This window comes from Copadichromis virginalis, linkage group LG18 (assembly GCF_057382275.1).
Source record: "Copadichromis virginalis isolate Kocher_CV1m ecotype Utaka linkage group LG18, C_Virginalis_male_GT1.1, whole genome shotgun sequence".
NCBI lineage: Eukaryota > Metazoa > Chordata > Actinopteri > Cichliformes > Cichlidae > Copadichromis > Copadichromis virginalis.
Window position 1 is genome coordinate 22,951,268 of NC_140635.1, and position 23,058 is coordinate 22,974,325.

Below are 23,058 nucleotides of genomic sequence, written 5' to 3' on the forward strand. Positions count from 1 at the left end.
AAAAAAGCACTTTTTACACTTGAGAGATACTCGCTTCTTTGCCAGAAAAATCTCAGCCCAATGACTTTAACCTGCATCGCACAACCATAGTAAATCTAAGCAACCCATCCAGCTGGGTAGAAAGTGACATGCGGCTTAATTATGCAGTCCAGAGAGTCTCAGAGGCGTCTTCTGGTGGAAGTGGTTTAAGGCAAAATTTAACAGCTAATCTTAAGATGAGAGTCCATGGGAACAAGCGTAATTATCCTCAAAGCTTTAAGAATATTAAATGCTCGCGGATGAACTGTACAGCAAACTCTCTTAGCTGATAACTGGTTTTTATGAGCTCTTCATCCAGCTAAGGGATTTTAAACTAGTCACACAATCCTGATGTTTGGTTTATATAATCTTTGTGTTGTTGTTCTAAATAACTCCTGGGAATTATTTTTTAAATTTCCTGTGAAACTACAATTTGCATCTTTAAGGACACGTTCGTTGTCAATATATCACATTTTGTTTCGTTCAGTCCATGAGTACATCACCTCCCTTAGGAGAACCAGAAGAGACGCTACACCAAGGAATTGATCTAATATGGAAAACTAATTATCAAGTTTTCCTCTCCGGCTTTCAGTTTGTACTCTTTGTTTTGCATTCATGTGAGAAATACTTCATTTTCTAATGCGTGATGAAGACTGTCAACTGGGAAATGAAACGGTAGGTACACAGGTTTTTTTTTAACTTCTGTTTGAGCTCAAATGTGCATCTCATGAAATTTTTAACCCTCGTTCAGGGTGAAGCGTGTGCTTTAGTGTGCAGAAAATTCAAAACGTCTCGCAGCCTCAACAAAAGCTCGACCTTGTGAGGCGAAAAATCGATTTGCACTTTAAGTTTTTCAGATTTTCCTTTTTAATAAATGAATTTTTGCTGCTGATCTGTCAGCTGACAAGAGTGAGACCAGTAACCTTAAGTGTGCCCTCACGTACAAATCACCCTCCCGTCTTCGGTCTGTTAGCGCGACATCTCTCTTCTTCATTTGTCTCGTCGTACGGAGAGCCTCTCCGTCGACCTTGCTGACGTGGGAAGCGCTCATCTCTCTCTCCCTCCCTCACAGTGGTGACTCACCTGCTCTCTTATCTATTCCCAGTGAGGAGCTGATGATGGGCCTGCCTGCGTAAGAGGGGGGTTGGGGGGGAAAAGGACACCCGCTGAAGTGATTGGCACAGCAAAGAACATCACTGCATGCCGCCCGCAACCGCAGCATCACCCTGACTACCTAATTGCTGCAGACACGAGAGGAAGATGAGTCTAATATTCCTGTCAGAGCTGTGCGCTCTTTAAAGGACACGTGAAATAAAGGGGGAGGAAAAAATAAAAAAAGGTCATAAACCAATGAGCTGTGTTTATGAAAATATGCTGAACTTAAATTCAAACAGAAAGGATCATCCAACAAAACAGCCTGTTTGGGACATGTTTTATATAAATAATAATTAAAAAATATTCATAGGAAAAAAAAAGAAAAAAAACCTAAAAGGGGAGGGAAAAAATACAAATCTCAAGGCTTCAGTCAGTCAGTGCATCCACATAAAACCAAGAGCTTTCCCTTTCTTCCAGCTCTGTACAGCATGCAGTTTCTATGTCGGTGGTAGCACTACCATAATTATGCTCAGCAGAGGTTTAAATATAGAATTATTCATAACATGTGTGGGGTTTTTTTTCCTCTTTAATTTTTTTTTTTTACACATCACAATGTGTTTTAAAAACTGCCATTAGGGTTCTGTAAAAACAAAAGGTAGTCAAAGAAACAAGGTGGGTTAAGGAGGGATGGGTGGGGTGGGTGGAGAGGAGGAGTGGGTAGGTGGGTGGTGGAGTCTGTAACGTCCGGTGCAACACTTGGCTCTCTGAGGAGGATGACAAGATTGGAGAGGAGGGGGGAGGGTTGGGAGGGGGAAAATGATAAGAGAGAACTGGATGAGTTTAGTTGAGAAGGAGCCCAAAATTTTGGAGAAAATAAACACCGTCTTCACAGCCTCAGTCTCAGAGCAGAAAGAACATTTCATGCTGTCCTCCTCCTCCTCGTCGCTAATACCGCATCTTCAAACGACTCTGGAGGCCAGTGGTCCAAGGAGGTTTGGGGAGGGGGGCAGGTGAAGGTGTTGGGGGGGCTTAATGTCAGCAGGTTTCTCTCACAACTGTGAGGACTCTGGACACAGGAGAACGAGGACAGATCACCCTGAGGGGACACAGACAACAGAATATTAACGGAAGTCTGACGAGGGTATTGAAAGCCCCCCCCCCCCGACTTAAAACTAAACGCTGTGACAGAATTTTTTTACAAGACAAGTACTAATTGGCGCCGTTAACGCGGAAAAGACTCAACCCACAGAGTGAGAAAGAGAGAGACACAAACATCCCACAGCCCACTTTATCTCATCCAAGGATGAGTCATCGCCTGAACAAATGAATACACAGCATCTCTCCTGCACTGCACCCGTGACAAACAGCCTCGCTCCGTGACTGGTTCTGTATGTGCTGAAGACAGAAAGAGCAGCTGTGGGCGGTAACTGGAAAAAGAGAGGAGGACAACTTGTTAAATTTATGTGTACGCTTGTAGCAAAAATCTGCCTCACTCCACGTGAATGAGGGTGACTGATGAACCCTACAAAGGCAACAGATCCGAACAGAAACAGGAGATGCATCACCGTGGGATAGGTCCAGATGTGGTTTTTTGTCACTGTATAGGAAAGTGCCCGTGTGTTTGCCAGGGGAATGGTGGTGATCCAGAGTGCTGCTTGCTGAATATCAACACAGACTCTCTTCACTCACTCATTTCCTCCCCCTCCTCCTCCCTTCCACTGCACTGTCATTCCTCCTACCTTTTATCTGGATCTGCAGCACCTGCTTTCCATAAGGGCTTCTTTATCTTTTCCCACTTTCTACTGTATAACAAGGGTGTCCTTCAGAAGCACAAATTGAGCCACAATTTTTGTGAAGCAGTCTGCACACTCACCAGGTGGGTTGCTGCTGAGGCAGAAAGGGGGAGAAGGGTCATTGCTGTTTGCAGGTGGAGAGCTTGCGGATTTTGCTGGCTGTGGAGACTCCTTTACGTGAGGGGTTGGACGAGGATGAGGATCGGCGTTCGGCTTTGGCCTTGCTGTTCAGAGACCCCCCTTCTGTCCCATTCACACAAACTGGCTTGGCTACAGCTGGACTGTGGTCTGCGTTCCCCTGATCCTGATCTTCTTCGGCCACTTGTCCTAAAGACACAAACACACACATACGAGGCTCAAAACAAACCCAATACACCAGTGTTGAGTGCTGCTTTGCTAACCAGCTGTGAGTTTGTAGTATGAGCAGACCCCTGTAGACATTTACCTTGTTTTATCCAACATCAAAGCACCAAAAACACTCGGACACTCATGTGCGACAAAAACCTTTGTGTTGCGTCAGGCTCTGAATTTCAGCACAAGGTCCAGGCTTTCTACTCCACGTGTCCAAGGAACCAGGAAGTCAAAAGATTAACTTAATTCTTAATTAGTATGAAAAAGCGACACTAATGCTATCCATTAAGGACAATAAAAACCAACCTTTACTTTTAAACCAGTTTCTAGTTTCTTCTTCTCTTTAGGCCTAAAGATTTTGTAACAGAAGGCATCGAATGTGAATGAGGAGTTTATCAGAGAAGTCAGTTTTGTGATTTTGGCTGCATTCACATGTAAAATCAACACTCTTGCTTGTTGTTAGCAGATATACTGCTGGTTTGAATGTGCTATGCTGAGTACATACTGAACTACCCTTGCTTTGTTTTCAAACCGCCTTAGAGAAAGAAGCTAAAATGGACACAAAGCATGGAAGAAAGACCTGCAGATGCACAATGTAGAATATAAAATTCTGTTTTTTGAACAGAAAAGCTCGCAAACATATTATAGTTCACCCACAGAAGAATTTATGAGTTTGCAAAGAGCCAGTTCACTAGATGATATCAAAAATGCCAAAAATAGAAAACAGCCTACTGCATTTTGTCACACATGACTTATTTTATCCATTAAAAACAAACCAACAAAACTGCACAGTCATCAGAAACCCTCACCAAAACCCCCATGATAACACAAGAAACCTGAAGCTGTGAGAACTGAAGGGGACTTAGGCTCATTTCTAATCAATATTTCTATTCTTAGATTCTACTGAAACACTCGCATGACTCACAGCTCACAAATGATCTGTATTTTTCGTATACTGGATCATACTGCAAGTGTGTATATATTTTGAGAGGGGAACGCTGAAAATCTAGTTTACCAACAGCACCATCAAAATGTCAGGTCAGGTAATGGTGAGAAGTGTGCGACAAACCGAAACCTACAACAACAGGAAATCCACTGGCTGAAAAATAGAAATTAACCTCAGTGTGACCAGTTTATTTCAGTACAGACATGTGTGAGTATCTGTGAGTGCAGCAGGCGCCAAGATAAACTTACAGGTTCCCACACAGCACAAACTGCAAGTCTGAGGAGAACATTAAGAGCAGGGACATATATATTTACTGATTACGAGAGAAGAGGTCAAACGAGTGATTTAATTTACCAAACACACCAACATTTTATTCCTGTGAAGCTTCCTGTGAGTGAGAGAGCGTGTGTGTGTGTGTGTGTGTGTGTGTGTGTGTGTGTGTGTGTGTGTGTGTGTATGTATCCTGGAAACCCATTCAGACTCCCACACTGAAACCATTTCAGCAGGATTATTTTTAGATCGCTTCATTCACATTCTGCAGCTCCATTTGGTTTTTTAATGTGGGGCACCAATTCTAGATATCCGACACCGACTACTGCATTTATTATTACCGACTGTTGCCTAGCAACAGATAAAAGATTTTAATTCGGGGGGGGTTAAAGGAAGAGTCGGGGTGCAAATTAAATCAAATGAAAAGATGCAGTTAATATCTGCTCTTACCAGAGCCTGTCAACAGTGGGTTAAAGTTTGTACACATATCATTTAAGTGCACCTTGTTCCAGCCCTCTGAACCTTATTTCATGGCAAATCATTATGACTCGGCACAGCCTGGAGAGGAAATGGGGAATTTAAGATGCCTCAGGTTCATACTGGGACAAGCCTGATCCAGACGTCCACATTTCCGCAAAGACCGTGAGGGCAAAGAGCCATCATGCTGTCAGCGTATAAAATGCATGAGAGCAGTCTGACGCAGAGATTTTAAGGCTTTTATAAGAACTTTTCATAAGTCTCACTTCTGCAGGAAAAAGGGAATCACTCACAGCACAAAATGTAGTAATGTTTACTATTCAGGGATTTCACAAACAATGAAAAACAAGAAAAGAAGAAAAAAGGGGGGTAAATTAGCAGACGAGCAATGAACCCTCACATTTAGGTCCTGTCATACGCAGGTATTCTGGTAAACTTAAACTCAGCTTACATTACATTTAAAAAAAAAAAAATGGTGCTTGAGGTCACTTAACACAGAGCTTTGGGAAAACTCGCTCCTACTGGCTCGTAAAATCAACATTTTGTCTTACATCATAGAAGGTGTGCTCCTATATTTGTTTTATTTTTGGCAAACTGGACACCATGATATCATTTGTAGGTCTGGCACACATTTCTACATGCGTAAGTGTGGATGTAGGCTTACAGGAAATCAGAGAATTGCAAGTCTATTAATTTATGATTATTTTTTTTTAAACTGCTGCTTTCCTAACTTTGTTAACTTTATGACTAAAATAAGTTAAAAGGATACCAACGAATTACTTCTTCCTCCACTCTACTCAGGATCCTTTAATAGGCAGTTTGTCTACTGAGTTCCTCTGAATAATAATAATAATTAATAATAATAATATTATCATCAATAACAACAACAGTAATAACAGTAACAACAACAACTTTTAACGAGTATTTAACATGTTTTGTCTTCATCAAGGTCGTGTCAGGTAATTTGTAGTCAAGTCTGGTCCCATTCATATTCATATCATTTTAAAACTACATGAACTCACACTGCACTGCAGCTGCACAGGGCCACAACCACGAGACATGATAGAAAATGTTATAAAACAATGCACACAAATAAAAACCCTGAGACTCACACAATTCCTAAATCGGTGTGGAAATCCTAGGAAATGACAGCAGCTTCCACGATTTGAGTTCACTGATTTGCACAGCCACTCCCAAAAGGAAATCACCAAACATGAGCACGATGTCAGGCTGAATGATTGAAGTGAAATAAATGATGTGTGATTACCAAGCTACATTAAACACCACATATCTGATCATTTGTGCGCTGACCTTCACACTGAACCCAAAGCCTTCAGTTTTAGTAACATTAAGACGTGACTGTTTTATTCTTTGCAATATGGGACGGAAAGATTAGCAGTAAGGCCTTTATCAAAACCAACAGTATCTGATAATTGCAAACTGCTGTAACATACTGAATACTTTAAAAGGGCAAGTACTTAATGTGAACTTCGATTTCTATGTGAATGGGATGGAAACAGCAGCGATGATTAAGTATTAATTATTTAGTCACAGGACATTACGTAATATATTTTATCCATACCATTTTACCATTTCCACACAAATCTTTAAAACAACCCATTCTTTCTGAATGTTTGTAAAGGCACAATGAAAGGCTAGGTGCCCGATTTCATACACATGTGACTATAGGACTGAAAACCCCTGAATGCAAGGAATAAGAGCTCTGGCCCAATACCATTTTCCACATATGGCATTAGCTACTCTGCTTACTTAGCCTCTGGAGGAAACATCCAATGTCTTGTGTATCCTGGATATCGACATTACACAGAAAATTTAAGACTTCCAATGTTATGCAGTTGTTTGGAAATACGAATTTTAAAAAAGCAAACAAAACCCATGGTTTTGATACTGCAGTGTTTCCATTTTCATTAACTGACCTTCAAAGCCAAAGGAAGGAAGAAAAACTCCTTTCTTTCATTAATCATTCACTTTGTGTTATTTATGTGCATTTCTTTAATTTCAGTTCAATGTAAGTATTTATTACATTTGGAAGTTTCCTGATTTCTCTTTGCTGCTCTGTCTGTGTGTGTGTCTGTGTGAGTGAGAGAGAGGAAGAAGTGGTGGAGCACAACACAGAACCCAGCAGCAGAGGAAGAACAGAAGCATCAATTGGGCTGAAGACAACTCCTCATTACCGTACAGCAAGTGCAATAAAAGCTTCCCAACACGTGCTCCAAAGAGAGACAGACGCTAACAAACCCCAGATATCTGTAAGCCCGAGTACTGGCTGACACTCTGTCCTCATGTGAATTTTCAGTAGTTCAGCTGTAATTTTGTGTCAGAGTTTAAATGACACCTCGTAGAGGCAGAGTAACAATTATGAAATGTCCAATTTTCTTCAATACAACAAACTAGAACAATGACACAAAACTAAATGGAGGAGTAAAGCAGTGAACCTCGGGCAAACTGTCTCGGATTTCAGCAAATGCATTTCCCCTTTTTGCTCTTCACATTGACCGTATATACCCCTGCATGCAACCAAAGCCTGCTCAGACCTGACTGTAAACAGAACTAAGACAACCAAAAACCTTTCCTTGTCGACAGATTCCGCATATAGCATATCTGCTTATGGAGAGTACCCAACTCAAATCATAAGAATTATCTAAGCCCACTCTTACCTGGCACTGTGAAGTCCTGAGTGTATATGATCTCATCCTCCCCATCATAGAGCTCGTCATCATCCTCCTCTGTGTAGCCATGCAGATCTTCTAGATAGGGCACCACCGTCATACTCCGCCAAGGGTCCCTGCTCTCTGCGCTGGCAGGGATGGGTACAGGAGGCTCAGATGGAGGGTGTTTCTTCCGCACCCAGCTGGTAAGGTTATAAGGAGGATGGGATGGTGGGGGGGAAAGGGCATGTAGATAACAGATCAGTCTTTTATTTTTAGTGTAGAGTATAATTTTCCAAACACCTGATAATTCGTATGCTTAGTCACAGTAATACAATCAAAATACTCACTTGTGTTGCCTTATGTTTTGTATGGAAAACCTCTTCACAGGATCATACTCAAGCATGCCTAGATAAGGGGGGGGGGGGGGGGGGGGGAGAGAACAAAACACAAACACGATGTCAAGGTGAATTTAATCACGATGATCCTGAACAATTTCCTCCACTCACATCTGTTTCCATGGAGCATTTAACAAACTGCTGGGAGGCCACAGCAATGTGGGGAAGGTGAACAGCAGCCAGACAGCAACCTCATTCAAGAACATCAATTAATGAAAGTGATAATCTTATTAATCATTGTATGTCAAAGCATCCTGCACAGCTGAAGAAGTCAATTAAGTACAGTAGAGAGAGAGAGGGGGGGAAATGGACTGAGCAACAGCTGTAACAATGTAAAGAAGATTTTGTATCTCAATTATCACAATGTGGGCTGAATCTGTGGGAAAAGCGCAGTGTCAGTGTGATAAGGTAGAAGTGATGCAGTGCCTCTCCTACTAATGTAATTGTTTCCTAGTAGGCAGAAAACAGGAGTATGCAGGGTGCTGATAGTAGTGCTGCGCTGGCTGAAAGACACCTTTTTGTGGCTTATTTTAGGCGATGTAATTATGGACCGACTATTTCTCAGGTGCTGCGCCATCACACACACAGACGTCATACCGATGACGGGGGACTGAAGCCCAGTATGTTTTTCAGAAGAAACAAATCAGGGAGTTCTTTTTTCTCTTCATTGTTAAACATTTGATTCCTTTTGACAGAAAAAAAAAATGTTTAAATCGCCTCCATTTGACCCAGAATCATTTTACAGGTATAAGCCCCAGCACTTATACCCGGCGCTTTTTTCCATAAAAGGACAAAGAGAGCAAAGCTGGATAATATGCTGAAATACAACTTAGCTTTCAGCCTTCATTGAAGGATTTCATTAGTTAGTAAAAACATAATCTTCCCAACATTGTTCTTGGATTTTATAGGCAGTGGGTTTGGGCTCTTGTAATAGATTCTTTTTCTGTTCCTTGTTTTTTTCCTCCTCCTTAGTTTCTTCTTCTTCTTTTTTTTAAAAATTTATTTGTTTTTAACTGAAGGACTCTTGCCTTTTTTGTTTTTTAAACAAGGGGCAAAAGCAGTGCAGTATTTCACTTGGGAAAAACAATGCCCGACTGTGAAGTGCTTAGTATTCTGCTGCTGGCTCCAGATCAATGGAAACTACGTCAACAGCTGGAGGGATTTCTACAGTTTGGTGGAAGCCTGGCATGCTGAGAAGCCACAGTGACTTCCAGTGTCACAGCACCACCTACTGGGTGCACACAGAAAAGATCACAGTGAAACTGCTTGACATTTGAGTGATTTATTACCCACTAGACTGCTGGTTTTTCTATCCTATATTCTCCTGTTCACCAATCCTAGCAGTCTAGAGGATGTTTTCAGATATGATTAATAAGCATGACAAAAACATCTACTGTTAACGCTATGATCTTTAATGGATTCATTGTGCCCTAAACTGTAAATCCACTGCCTTTTATTTCAGCCTACACCTAAAGACTGACAGGCATAAAGGACTGAAAATAAATGTCAGTTTTTTTAAGTGTGACTCATTTTGCATTTCATGAAAATTGAGCTAAATCTAGGATAATGTATAGAAAACAAACACTGTAGTTTTGGATAAGGAGGGAAGCAACCTAAGAAACAAAATAATATATAAACCTGATGCATGCCTCATCTTGCAAACCATCTGGTGTACCGTCCTCAGTGGACAGCGGTTACAGCAAAACACCTGACTGCTAGGTGGTTAGTTTTGTGATGACGTTCAACAGCTGCAAGTAATTTTAATTTTAGAAGGGGGCACACCATCTGAGATTTTAAATAAACATCTATAGCAAACTTAATGTGTCACAAGTAACAGCCTGTTTTGTATCTTTACTTCGCAGCTCCTCCTACATGTCTCAAATGGTCAAAAATGGTTGGATCCATGCATTGGATTTGGCACCGTTTTTACACTGGATGCTCTTCCTAAAGCAATCCTATTTATCCGGGCTTGGGTCTGGCACAGAGAGTACACTGGTCTGCGTCTCCTTTTGAGCTCAAATAAGGGATCTTTCATGTGTTAACCACTTCATCGTAAAGCCACAGATTGAGAATAAGAGGGTCTTCATAGGAATCAGTAAACAAGGTACATCAAAAAGGTTTTTTTTTCCCCTCCAATTATATCTACCGGTATATATCTATATCTCTAACCGCATCTGTAACCGGAAGGTCGCCGATTCGATCCCTGGGCTCTCTGTCCTGGTCGTTGTGTCCTTGGGCAAGACACTTTACCCTACCGCCTACTGGTGTTGGCCAGAGGGGCCGATGGCGCGATATGGCAGCCTCGCTTCTGTCAGTCTGCCCCAGGGCATCTCTGGCTACAACTGTAGCTGCCTCCACCAGTGTGTGAATGTGAGAGTGAATGAATAGTGGTATTGTAAAGCGCTTTGAGTGCCTTGAAAAGCGCTATATAAATCCAATCCATTATTATTATCTATATCTCTATATCTATCTATATATATATATATTTTTTTTTTTTTTGAAGTACATGTACATAGAAGCTTCCCGTGCACTCGGCACATATACATATGATGGTCAAATTCGTCCCATACTTTTGCAAGCATATTGGAGTCACTGCAGCCACTGTTGCTGTTATGCTACCTGCAGGTGAACAAGTGAAACTTACAAACCCAAATCTTTCTAACAGTACATGTTTCGATTGTTACCGGTGAAAAGCTGCAGAATTAAAGCACCTCGAAATCAATTATTCTTTTTGATAGGCACTGTATATTGACACCTCTAAAATACTAAGAACACCTATCAATAGCTGTGAATATGGTAATATTTCCAGTCCAACAAACACTCAATGCTGACTTTTCACTTTAAATCTGTGTGCACACAGGGAATGAAACACCACTCTCAGGTGCTGTTCAGCATTTGCAAGGAGGCGGCAGACCACTGAATTGGCAAAACAAAATGCCAAAATTCATGCAGAAAATATAAACACTTTGGCTTCGAACAACACCAACCTCGCAGCAGGTCCGACAGGAGAGGTCCACACTCCTCAGGAATAGTGTACTCTCCTTTTCCAATGTTCTCAAATAGCTTATAGATGTTGTCCCCCTCAAATGGATACAGACTTGTTGTAATGTTATATCTGATTGAAAGGAAGCAAGAGTCAGAAAGAGTCAAGGACAGAATTTAGAGCTTTATGTGGATAAATGCATGACAAGTACGCAGAGTGCCACTCACAGTGTTACTCCAGCAGACCAAATGTCCACTTTAAACCCTGAAAAGGTGTCCAGTCCATTGGCAATTTCTGGAGGCTGAAAGGCTGGAGAGCCCTGACTAGTACGACACGTGTCATCCTCTGCAAATGGGTGAAGGGCCTGAGGAAAAACAGCAAGAAAGAAATAGATTATTTTTTGTTCCTGTATACATTTCAATGCAAATAATTATAAACTTAACACCTTTAAAGCACCAACATAAGGAACAAACACAAGCACAAGGAATTAAAGTCATACACAAAGTCTATACAAAGAAATGCCAGCCCTTTTCTTCTAATCAAGAGTAAGAATTCAGAGAGTTTACGGAACTCTGGCAGGCGATGCTTACCTCTGCTACTCCCAGGTCGGAGATTTTAAGCGAGCCATCTGTGGTCAGCAGCAGATTCCCTGGTTTAATGTCTTTGTGAACTATTCCCTGGCTGTGCAAATATTCAAGGCCATCTAAGAGTTGGCAAAAGTACCTACAAGAAGCATCAACCAGAGGGAATTTATGGACACATTTAAAACCAGCCAAAGTCAATCACAGTAGAAGAAACTTATTAATTCTGTGGTTAGATAAAGCTGCATCACATTTTGCTTCAGCGGCTTTCCAGCAGTGACCCGACATTCACACAGTCTACGGTCAGCAATTTTAACGGTAGAGGCCCTGTAGTCTCCGATCTAAACTTAGGTTTGGAGCAGCGGCTGCAGAGAGGCTCAGACTAAATATAGCAGAGAGACTCAGGGATAGAGGAAGCAGAGAGGAGAAGTAAGAGGAAGACTTACCCGTGAGCTTGAAATACTGGAAACCTTTTCTCTGGGACGCTATCCAGCATTTCTTGCATCCCACAAACGCAATACTCCATCACCATATACGTAAGTCAGGAGTCAAGAGAATTTACCAAACCAAACAAACACATTTTTTACAATTATGAACCAACTATAAAATCGGGAAAAGTGCAGAACATAAATAGAACTTGGGTACAGAAATAACCAACTGTAAAATAGACCGTCTATAATAATTAATGTCAAAAATCAACATATGCTTATTCAGTAGGTAAAAGATATATTTTCTGCTTCTCTTCATTGTAAAGAACGTCCACCAACTGAATCACATTCTTGTGTTGGAGTCTTCTTAGCAGCTGAATCTCCCTATAAATGAACATACAGAGAAAAGACATGAAAATGCATCCACTTGCTTACTTAATGAGAGAAATTTTCTATTAGTATCATTTTCTACTGGGCCATGTTAGCTGCATAATGTAGGTTAAAGGCTGGGTACCGTACATCTGCACACTGGCTTCAGTGAGTGACTGTACAGCATGGCCACAACTGTATTATTAGTTTCATTACTTTCTAATAACCTGCTAAACAATGCGAGAACTGGTGAAAAATCTAGTTGTTTCACTACATAATGCGTAACAGGTTTATGATTTACTCTATACAGACAGTCAAATTTAAATTCATCATGTGATTTAGTTCTTAATGAAAAACATTGAATTAAGAGAAAACACATTTAAGACCGACTAATAGAAGAGGATGAGCAGAGTTGCAAGGACACCATGTTATCAGCTGAAACTGGCTTCTGATGGCCATGGGTAACAGTGCTGTCTGACATTTGCTGCTACTAACTTTAACAGAACACCATGCAGAAAAAGACACTTGGTGAAATATAGAGTTGCTGTCATCACAGTTTGCCCAGCAGAGCGGCTAAAGCCCTGACATTTACAATGCTCAGTATAGGCTAAAGCACCAGCAGCAGAGCAGATACAGTTAGGCTTTTTTTGGACAGTGGCACATTTTTCTTTGTAGCTATGACTATGTAACTGGGATTATGAATAAAATGAATAATAAAAATAATGAAAATTTCTATAATTTCTAAACTATTAGTGCCTGCTAAACAATGGATTGTTAAATTCTGACATGTGTCATACTGTTCGATTGTTTGTTAATGAGACCCTAACAAATATGTACCCACCAAAAACAGTGCAGCAGTAGCAACTCCATTCTTACTATAAAGACAGATAACCTGACAGTTTACTTTGCTGCCCAAAGAGGAGATGTTCAAATCACCGGCATGGCAAAACCCCTGGAGACTGAACATTAATCAGCGAGCCATGAAAGGGAACGCTAATGAATCTGGATCGTAAGAGGGGGGAGAGAAAAAAAAAAAAAAAGCACAAACCACAGACTTTCCAGGGGTAATATCCAGATGCTCCCACAGGAAATATTGAGGGCTTGCTTTACAATTACAGGAAGGAATCTAAAATCAAGTATCATTTTGTATTTTTGCACATTTCGCTGAGCATCACGATATATTATTTGCACTCATAACAAGACAACTTGTATTGGTCATAATGCAAAGCAGTTAGCATAACTATGAATGAAATGCTGCTTACTTCTCTGTAATATTTTTTCATATATAGTGAAGACCGGTTTGTTTAACTGCCATTTATGTTACATAATGCAGTAGAGGTAAACAGGGTAAAAAAAACCCAACAACATTTTTTTGATTGTTGAATAAGATTCTCCGCCTGCTTCTCTTGATACTACATCACACAATAACAAGTCAAAGCCATAAAGGAGGCCTGCCTAAAATAAATAACACTCTTCAGTCCCTTCAGAGCTGAGACATCATCTGTGCTCTCACAAAATACACACTTCAGAGCTTTTCTGGCCGTCGTCACCCTGCAGTGTATGAGCTGCGTCAATCCTTCGTCTTAAACACAACCCCCACTACTGACAAATGGATATTCAGGGGCTAGTCAGCCTCTCGCTTTCACACACAGACACACAAGCGGTTACTGCTGCATCACTGCACTGGCAGAAAGACTAAAAAGCTCACCCACATGTAGAACAGAGCAACATTAAAATATCGAGTCTGAAACTGGCTACTAAATGATGTACAGATGTGTGAACTGTAGGAAATCACAGTGCATTAATAACAGAGCTCATTTCCATAAAAAGTGAATCATGAAATGGAGGCAGGGCTGTTGCTTAAGGCACACTGACTGCTGCAGTCCATCCACAGTCTGAGTTCAAATGTGCACCGATGGACCTCGTGCATTCGAGGCCTGCAATCCGCAGAGCTTAGTGATATGGCAGTGACTCAGGCACACAGCACCAACATAAACAGCTGATCAAAATCTGCATCTCCACTGTGCATACCCGTGTGTGTGTGTGAGCCTGTCATTCCAAATGTGGGAAGGGCATTCTTGGCGTGTTACCATAGGAACAGAAGTAGCATTGCTCAATCAAAGCAAGCATAAGCATGCTTGTCCCTATAGCAACACTTTAAAAGCAGGAAGTGTTAGGCACACAGGAATGCTCAACAGTGGCTGAATAGAGAGGCTGGGGGCTACTATGACACCCAAGCACAGACAGGCATTCACAGGCTCGGGAATACAGCTTCCTCAGGCTGGAAAACGTAAGGCAAACACCAAGTGGGAGGGGTGTACAAGAAGAAAAAGTACAAGGGGGAAAAAAGCAAAGGGAAAACAATTTCACACATCAAGAGACACTGCTATGGCCCCATTAACAAAGTGACAGAACCATGTACTATTGCAGCCTATAAATATAACCAAAGAAATCTAAAATAAGAAAGTGAGAACTGGCTTTAGATGAGCTACATTGTAACTCAGGAAAAGATACACCAGCATGCAAAGAAAGCAGTTGAGGCTGATGAAGACCTGCTTCGTGAAGCTGTGTGATATTCTAACACACCTGTTCAATCTGAAGCTCTCAAGGCTGCGGAAAATGCCTTGCTTGGTTCCCGTTCCAAAAAGTCATCTCACCAACCACAATGACTACAGACCTGCAATGGTCCCCTCACATGTCATTAAGGGTGTTTTCACACCTATAGCTTGTTTACTCTGGTCTCAAACAGTTGATGCTTGTAAACTGTAGCTTTTCCTTGTGGTTTGATTTCACACACAGAAAAAATTCTGTGTGAACCAAACTGCGTAACTACAAACCCTTTATAAGGAATTCACATCGTTTAGCTGTTGGATGTATAGTCTTAGGTTTGTGTAGAAGCTGCTGTGTAATTTCCTGCAAATAATTAATAAAGGATCTAACTATTTATCTAAAAAAGAATGTGGTGCAAGAGTTTAGGCATTTTAACAGATCTTAGCTCTTGGATAACTTTTACCAGGGTCTATGAGCTTAATTAGCATGCCAGGGGTATTACTTGTTCACATTTAGGTCCAGAATATACTCTATTCCGGACACAGACAGCTGAAGACCTGACGGCTGGTGGCTCATACTTCTTTTTAAGTTTCCTTTAAGTCCACTGCTTGGGGTGCTCGTGGCTCAAGAGTTGGGAGTCCGCCTTGTAATCGGAAGGTTGCCAGTTCGAGCCCCGGCTTGGACAGTCTTGGTCGTTGTGTCCTTGGGCAAGACACTTCACCTGTTGCCTACTGGTGGTGGTCAGAGGGCCCGGTGCCGCCAGTGTCCGGCAGCCTCGCCTCTGTCAGTGCGCCCCAGGGTGGCTGTGGCTACACTGTAGCTTGCCATCACCTGTGTGTGGATGACTAGATGTGTAAAGCGCTTTGGGGTCCTTAGGGACTAGTAAAGCGCTATACAAATACAGGCCATTTACCATTTAGTCTGTGCATTGTAATGAAAATTCCCAGCTGACAAGTCTGCATGGTCACAAAACAAACACCTCAGAAAGAGGAAAGATCTGAAAGACCAAGAAAACGCTAAAAAACAACTTATTGTAGGATTGCTAGTTAGGCTAGCAAAAGCTGCATTAGACCTTCAGAAAACCTAGATAAAGTAGTGGTGTACTTGAACAAATGTGACCTTCATGGAAGAGTCAATAAAAAAAAAAAAAAGAAAAACATTTCCTGTGACCTCAACATGAAACTCAGCAGAAGTTTGAAAATGAAATAAACAAGCCTGATGTATTTTGGAAACAAGTCCTGTGAACTGATGAAGTTAAACCAGACCGTTTGTAGTGCAAAGGGCAAAAGGTACATGTGGAGGAAAAGCGCTGAACATTTTTATGGCACGAACCCTTCACCCACTGCTTAGTTTGGTGGCAGACGATGGCCATGGAGAAGATTTTTCTGGCAATAAAAAAAAAACAAAACAATGAATTCTATGAAATACCGCCAAACTTCTAGAAGGAAACAACACACCATGTATAAGGCAGCTGAAGATGAATAGGGGAGACCTTAAAATACACCGTGGATTACAACAGGAACTGCAAGATTAAGGTTTGGACATGGTGCTCACAGATGCCCGATATAAAAAACAAAACAAAACAAAAACAAACCCCCCAAAACAAAACAAGCATGGATATTAAACGAACTCTGCATGCAAGAAAGCTCATAAATTTCACATAACTGGAAGCCTTTTGCAGGAAAATTTTGCAAAATTCTCTCTAACAGCATTCTAAACACTCAAAAAAACAAACAAAAAAAACCCCAAAACCCTTTAAGTTGTAATACTAGCCTGAGAAGATGTTACAAAGTACTGACTGTGTATCTATTTTTATAAGATTTGCACATGTGGACAAACCGGTTTTCACCATTCTGCTTTGAACAAACTTTTCAAAGTTTATCAGGGGAGACAGGCTACAGACTTGGGACTGGACTCAGGCCTGGACGTGACCACTCAAAAATAAAACTTAAAAAAGGAAAATGAGTCAGTGTCTTAATAGAAAATAAATGTCTCACAAGTTACATTTATTTTGCCAACAGTTGGTTTTCTAAGGATTTCAAATTTTGCATTTTCATTTTAAGCTCTACCATCACTTCTGGTCAGCTTGTGTGTTTTGTTTTGTTTTTTCCCCCAGCCATCATTGACTTAGTGACCTTTACACAAGGACTTACCCTAGTGAGATACTGAAACTCTAAAAACGCTCTTGTAACATTTTCCTTATCGGGACTTTTACGTAACACTGAAGATTTGCACAAAATACTTTTTTATAATGATTTTCTTCCTCCAGAAAATCAACACCAGTAACTGGACTTTGCATTTGTAGGTGTATTTAATTTGTTGTACTTTGATTACAAGTCACAAGTGCTAATTACCAACACTACACCCCAGAGCCAGTAATGGGGTAGGGAATGCTAATTTATTGTTTTCTGGTTCTCTGCTGACATTAAAACAGACTTTGTCTTAGTGGTGTTGTTAAATATTCCCACTCATATCATCGAAGACTCAACAGTGCAAAATAATAAATAAAAATCGAGCAGAAATAAATAAGTATTAACAACATTGAGGTGAACAGTGATAAATGGTGAATTGAGCCGACTGCATTCTCAAACTGCATCGTAGTGCAAAGGCAGCACTATGGGTGAACAGAGCCAGTGAAGATACTAACAGCTGAGACTACAGCTGCTGCAAGGCTTTTATTCCCAGCAAACTAAAATGCAGCTTTAGATTATAAAGCACAGTTTTCTAGGACAAAATTTGTTTAAGTTAGATAAAACACGCCATTGCAATACCAACAAAATGATTCTAACTGAGCTTACGGGCTTTTTCATTGCTCTGCTGCTGTTGTGACTGTGGCCTAAAAAAACCCCCAAACAAACAAACAAAAAACCCCCACATTATCTTGCAGCTTCTTTCTGTCTGGGTGAACTTGCTCTGACAGTTTTCTAAGGCTTACTCTATAATTAGCACAGGCCCAAGGCGAAAGGCTGGAGTGATATTTAATAATACTGCTGTGATTAAAACTACCGATGCTCATCAAGAAATGTGGGATGCAAAAAAAGAAAGAAAAAAAGAACACACAGACATGACAGCTAAATCACAGAGGCAGTGAGACAAAGGAAACAGAGCCCCAAGAACAGAAAACAATTACACAGTTACTAGAAATCCATCTACTACTCACAAACAAAAACAAAACACGTTACTGGTTTGTATAAGTAATATTTGATGACTAGGGGTGCAACGATACACAAAATTCACGGTTCGGTTCGGTTCGATACTTTGGTGTCATGGTTCGATATTTTTTCGATACAAAAAAAATTGTTCATGCCTTTTTAATTTGTCATTTATTAAAATTATAAATATATATTTTAACTCAAAAGTACAGTTTTTAAATTTAACCCTAACCCTTGTGCGTGTTTTTTATTTTGACAGCGAATGCGCACCTGCGGACCACTTATGTGCAGCCCTGGTTATTTAGCTCGTCATATTGCAGCCACAGAAATTCTTTTGTCCATGAAACCATAAAGCTGCACTTTCTTTTTGCCTTATAGTCTGATTTGTCATAACTTCTCCTGCTGCTTTTACACACGCACTCACAAGCTCAGCGATTCTCTGCGCGATCAACCTCTCACATGTTTAAGCTTGCTGCAGGAGATTTCACTTGTCATGTTTTCATAGTAAGCTAACGATTAATAAGACGATGTCAGAGGAATTGGTGCACAAATTATCATCACTCACCAATCAGTACTGTCGCTCTCTATACACAGTTCGCACGATTGCAAAGTGAAAGCAAAAAAACAAGCGCAAATTCAAACGCGACTTCAATATGTCACATATTGACAGTGGCTCACCGATGCCAATGACATAATTACCCAGCTACATTTCCGAAAGAATGCAAAAGCATTGACATATATTTTTCCTACAATAGCCCGACGGGCAGGGAAGAGATAGATTTTGGTAGCCCGACTGAAAAAAATCGCTAGCTCCGGGACGTCGGGCTAGCGATATTGCAAGCCCTGTATCTGATTGAGGAATCACTCATCTTTGGAAAAGAGAGTTTATTACAGAGAAATGTCTCTTTCCAAAATAAAAGCTATACTATCCGCTTCTTCTGGGCTATATTCTCAGCAGCATAAGGAGAATCATGTGCTAACAGCTGTCTAAATGACTCGGCTAAAGTTAGTAGCATGCTTGTTGTTTTTGTCTTTGCACTAGGATGTCGTCGGCGTAAATGTGCAGTCATATTCGTTGTGTTCCCACTAGTGCTTTCAGGTTAATCTCGTTGAAATGACCTTAACGCCACAACACGGCAAATCTCCGTTAACGAGCTACCGCCGATCGCTCCGTGCATGGGGCTAGACGGCCAACACGTTAACGAGCTAACTGCGCTAACACACTAGTTCACACCAATGTAATTGAGCATTGCATGGCACATCCAACATACTGTTTTACTTTAGTCCATGACTCGCTTACCTTCAGGGTCATACGTCACATGAAAACCAAAATAATTCCAAACGCCAGATCTGAATGAGAGTGGGGGAGGTCCATGTTGCTGAGAGCTTAACTTCTGTCTTGCTAGCTTGCCCTGTGCTCTTCCTCCTGACTATGCTGTCTGTGTGGAGCGCTCAGTGGATCTGCGCTCGACAGTGCAGCCTAGGCGGAGTAGTCGAACACAGATTCACTGAGCGCTCCACACAGACAGCATCGTCAGAAGGAAAATTGATAAAATAAATTACAAATGTTGTATTGTTCGATACATATGCGTACCGAACCGAAAGCACTGTATCGAACGGTTCAATATCGATACGAATATCGTTGCACCCCTATTGATGACATATTTTTTTTCCTCTGTGCATGTTGTGTAGATGCACTGGAATTAAATAACCGCTTTATCAAATGGATAAGTGAAGATCTGAGCTGAAGACACCGTTTTTTTCCCCCCATCACAGGGGGGATTGCGAACAAAAAACTAAGCATTAACAGAGTACGTTGATGAAAGTAATCAGGTTTCATGTTTATGTGACTACTGCAAAAAGCTGACAATGACCTATTGATGTGCATCTAAAAATCGCTGAATGCAGCATCCTCATGCAGCCTTTCGCTGTCTCCTTCACATTTTAGCAAAAATACACAACCATTTCCTGCAGTTTTTTTTCCCCCTATTAGATAAAAACAGATCCACACATTTGTGCATCTCTAATAAATCACTCTTCTCTTTTTTATGGCTAGGTGTAGAAAGTCATCATTTAGGCCAGATCTGCAAGTTGGCCTTGCATCTACGGATGGTGTTTGGCATATGTGTGTGCGAGCCAGCTTTGACTGGGAGGTACCATTAGTGCAGCGACACAAATGCTATTGATATTACCGATATAATTCTACTATTATTGACTTTGTTCATATAAATGACAGATGGATTACCCACCGCAATGATCAACGACTCTTACATTTTAATGGCTGCACAAGCACAACCTCACTCTCAGGATTCAAGAGTGATGCTGACTATGTAAAATTATCTTTGCTATGTCAATTGCTGGACAGGTTTGGCTTTGTTAAGTGAGAAAAATAACTGTGTATTGAAATTAAATGTCTCAAACATATTACAGTATTCTGGTGTTTGGATTGAAACTAAGGCTTTGTGTCTGCCTTTTTCCCTTATCAGTTATGATCGGTAGGTTTCAAGTACAGTATCAGGTTTTTCATTTTAAAAATACAAATTAGGAGTTGTACACGTTTCGGAAAGGGAGCTGCATTTTTTTAAAGGCTATGGCACACATTAAAACTCATAAGAAACTGATTTTACTGTTGGCAGGCTAAATTAATTTTCTGTGTAGTGACTAAAATTAATTATATTTTGATCATACACTGCAGGCATGCCACCTAGTTTTACCTAGTACAACCAACTAAAAAGACCTTTCAAGAGGCATGTGTGAAACAAGATAAAACACAAATTGGGAAACACTCACTTTTTCACATTGGCTTCTCCATTGGGAATCCTCCTAAGCTTCTTCTTCTTCAGTATCTTGACAGCCCTACGACAAAGAGTCTCTGAGTCCAGCATTTCTTTCACCTTGCCATAAGATCCTTCCCCGAGTAGATCCCCCATCAAGTACTTTCCTATCAGCTTTGCCCTCTTCCTCCGAGGCTGGTAGATCACCTCTGTAGAGTCAATGCGGTGAATAAAAGTATCCATCTCCATCAGTTCATTTTCATTTAGATAGTCAGACAGGTGAGGCAACTCGCTGGCACTCATGATTGACAGCTTGTACTTCCAGGGAAGGAAACGGTTTGCTGCTGTGAAGTAACCCACTGGTAACCTTTCAGCACGGAGGTGAGTATTTTAATTCTGCAGGATGAGTTACAAAATACTGAACATTGGAGAGGGAGTAATCAGGCCTGAGAGTTAAGGGGAGGAGGTGGGTGATCAGGCCCAATTTGTAAACTTTTTCACTCAAGAGGGGCAAAAAGGGGCAAAAAACCCTTGGAGTCCAGTACCGAGTTAGTGCTTTATACTGTGCATTTTAACTACATCTACAACAAGTGCGGTTGAACAGAAAACTGGAAAAAAAAGCGATACTACAACGTTTTTCTTCTCTTTCACCAATCACCTCAGAATTAATACCATACAGTCTTAAGCAGAGGCAACCAGTCTTGATTCAAGGCCACGCAGCACGGCATTTCTGTCAAGGGTCCATGCTGGATATCAGAGTTTTCTCAGGGTACATAAGTGTTTATAGCTGGATTGGATCCAAGCACAGATCTACAGCCAGAGCATGCAGCAGTATCAGTCCAATCTCTGCTATCAGTGGGGCTCCTGGAGATCGACTCCAATGTCCAATGTGTTGAACTGTCCTCAGGTGTCCTCCATGTCACCGCGGTTTTTACTGCCCGGTGCCTGAAAATATGAGTAATTTAAACATTAATAAAAACATAAGCATAAGTTAGCCATCTTTGGTAAACAATCGACAACACATCAACACCTAACCACCTTGAAATCCCGTGGTCAAAAAACAAAACAAAAGTCACCAGGTTATTCTTTCTATATGCAAACATAACAACCTCATATATATGTAAGGATTGTAGTTTACAAGTTCTTAAGCCGGAATAAATATTTTAAGTGTCAACTGTTGGCTAGCTGATAAGCTAGTGCAGCAAGTCTGCTTGAATGAACTAGCCTGAAATGCCACTTTGCGGTCCGTCGGTAAGCACACATTTAGCAAGCACAGTAGGTTTCATCTCAGAGACATGCTTAAAAACAACAAATAGCAATTTAATTTGACAGTGAACTGACAGAGAACAGCTGGTAGGTGAGGGGGTAACCGAAACGTCGTCATCCAACTGGAGCTAACGGTGGCTGTGCACCTCCAGTACTAGCTAGCCAACTTTGCCTGACGTTTGTATTTAGCGTTAGCCAACTTCACCTCCTTTACCGGTGGAAGCGGAGGCAATAATGGGGACACACATTGTTCTCTAAAGACAAGGCATTACGCTTAGCCGACAACAGAGACACCATCTTCAACATCTTCTACACTCAGAAGAAACGCACCAGATAAATTCAGCTAACGCAAGCTAACCGGAGTTGCGTTGGATGCCAATGTAAATAGCGAGCTAGCTGGTTAACAAGCTAACTAACTCCCGGTACTGGGTCTCACCTAGATCCAAATGAACCTCCTTTTCGCTGCAAGGTTTGTCCTCTGTTGTGAGTCCGTCCCCAATTAATAAATTATTTAACTTTAGTCTGACAAAATCTCAGTGATATATTTTTTCCCCTGACTCTTCGTGTTACTCTTGCTTCTCAGGTTGTCGCCATCTTGTTTACCTACCCACCCCCCCCTACTCGCAGGGACAGCCCATAGGTTAATGCGTCAAATCAAAGTTTTTTCCCCCCCCCAAACAATGTAGAGGAATGTCAACAACAGGGGAGTTTAATACAACAACTGTAATCTTTCTCATTTCACTTTTAATAAGGGATTTTACCCCATTGTTATCTGTGATCATTTATATTTCCCAGGAGGAGAGTATATTCTCGGCAACTGTAGTTCATTTTTCTCAAGCACTGATTACAAGAAAGAGAAATTGTTAACTGAGACAATTAATTAACCAATTAAATATCCAATTATTCCAACTAAAAAATGTCAATCATTACTTGTTTCA

General features: G+C 41.0%; 1 protein-coding gene across 4 annotated transcripts; it reads right to left on the reverse strand.

Annotated features, from left to right (window-relative positions):
• Positions 1–1,681: 1,681 nt before the first annotated feature.
• stk11 (serine/threonine kinase 11) lies at positions 1,682–22,747 on the reverse strand. Of its 4 annotated transcripts, none has more exons than XM_085440330.1 (11): positions 22,557–22,747; positions 20,871–21,799; positions 12,310–12,393; positions 12,028–12,117; positions 11,591–11,723; positions 11,228–11,364; positions 11,005–11,132; positions 7,970–8,027; positions 7,629–7,822; positions 2,987–3,233; positions 1,682–2,209 (listed from the first exon to the last, which is right to left on the reverse strand). In XM_085440330.1, the coding sequence occupies exons 2-10, from the start codon at positions 21,155–21,157 to the stop codon at positions 3,025–3,027; spliced, it is 1,320 nt and encodes a 439-aa protein (XP_085296456.1). In that variant the 5' UTR covers positions 21,158–21,799; positions 22,557–22,747; the 3' UTR covers positions 1,682–2,209; positions 2,987–3,024. The 4 variants fall into 4 exon arrangements, with proteins under 4 accessions (XP_085296456.1, XP_085296458.1, XP_085296459.1 ...); XM_085440332.1 differs by lacking the exon at positions 22,557–22,747 and adding an exon at positions 22,196–22,265; XM_085440333.1 differs by lacking the exon at positions 22,557–22,747 and adding an exon at positions 22,080–22,142.
• Positions 22,748–23,058: the final 311 nt, after the last annotated feature.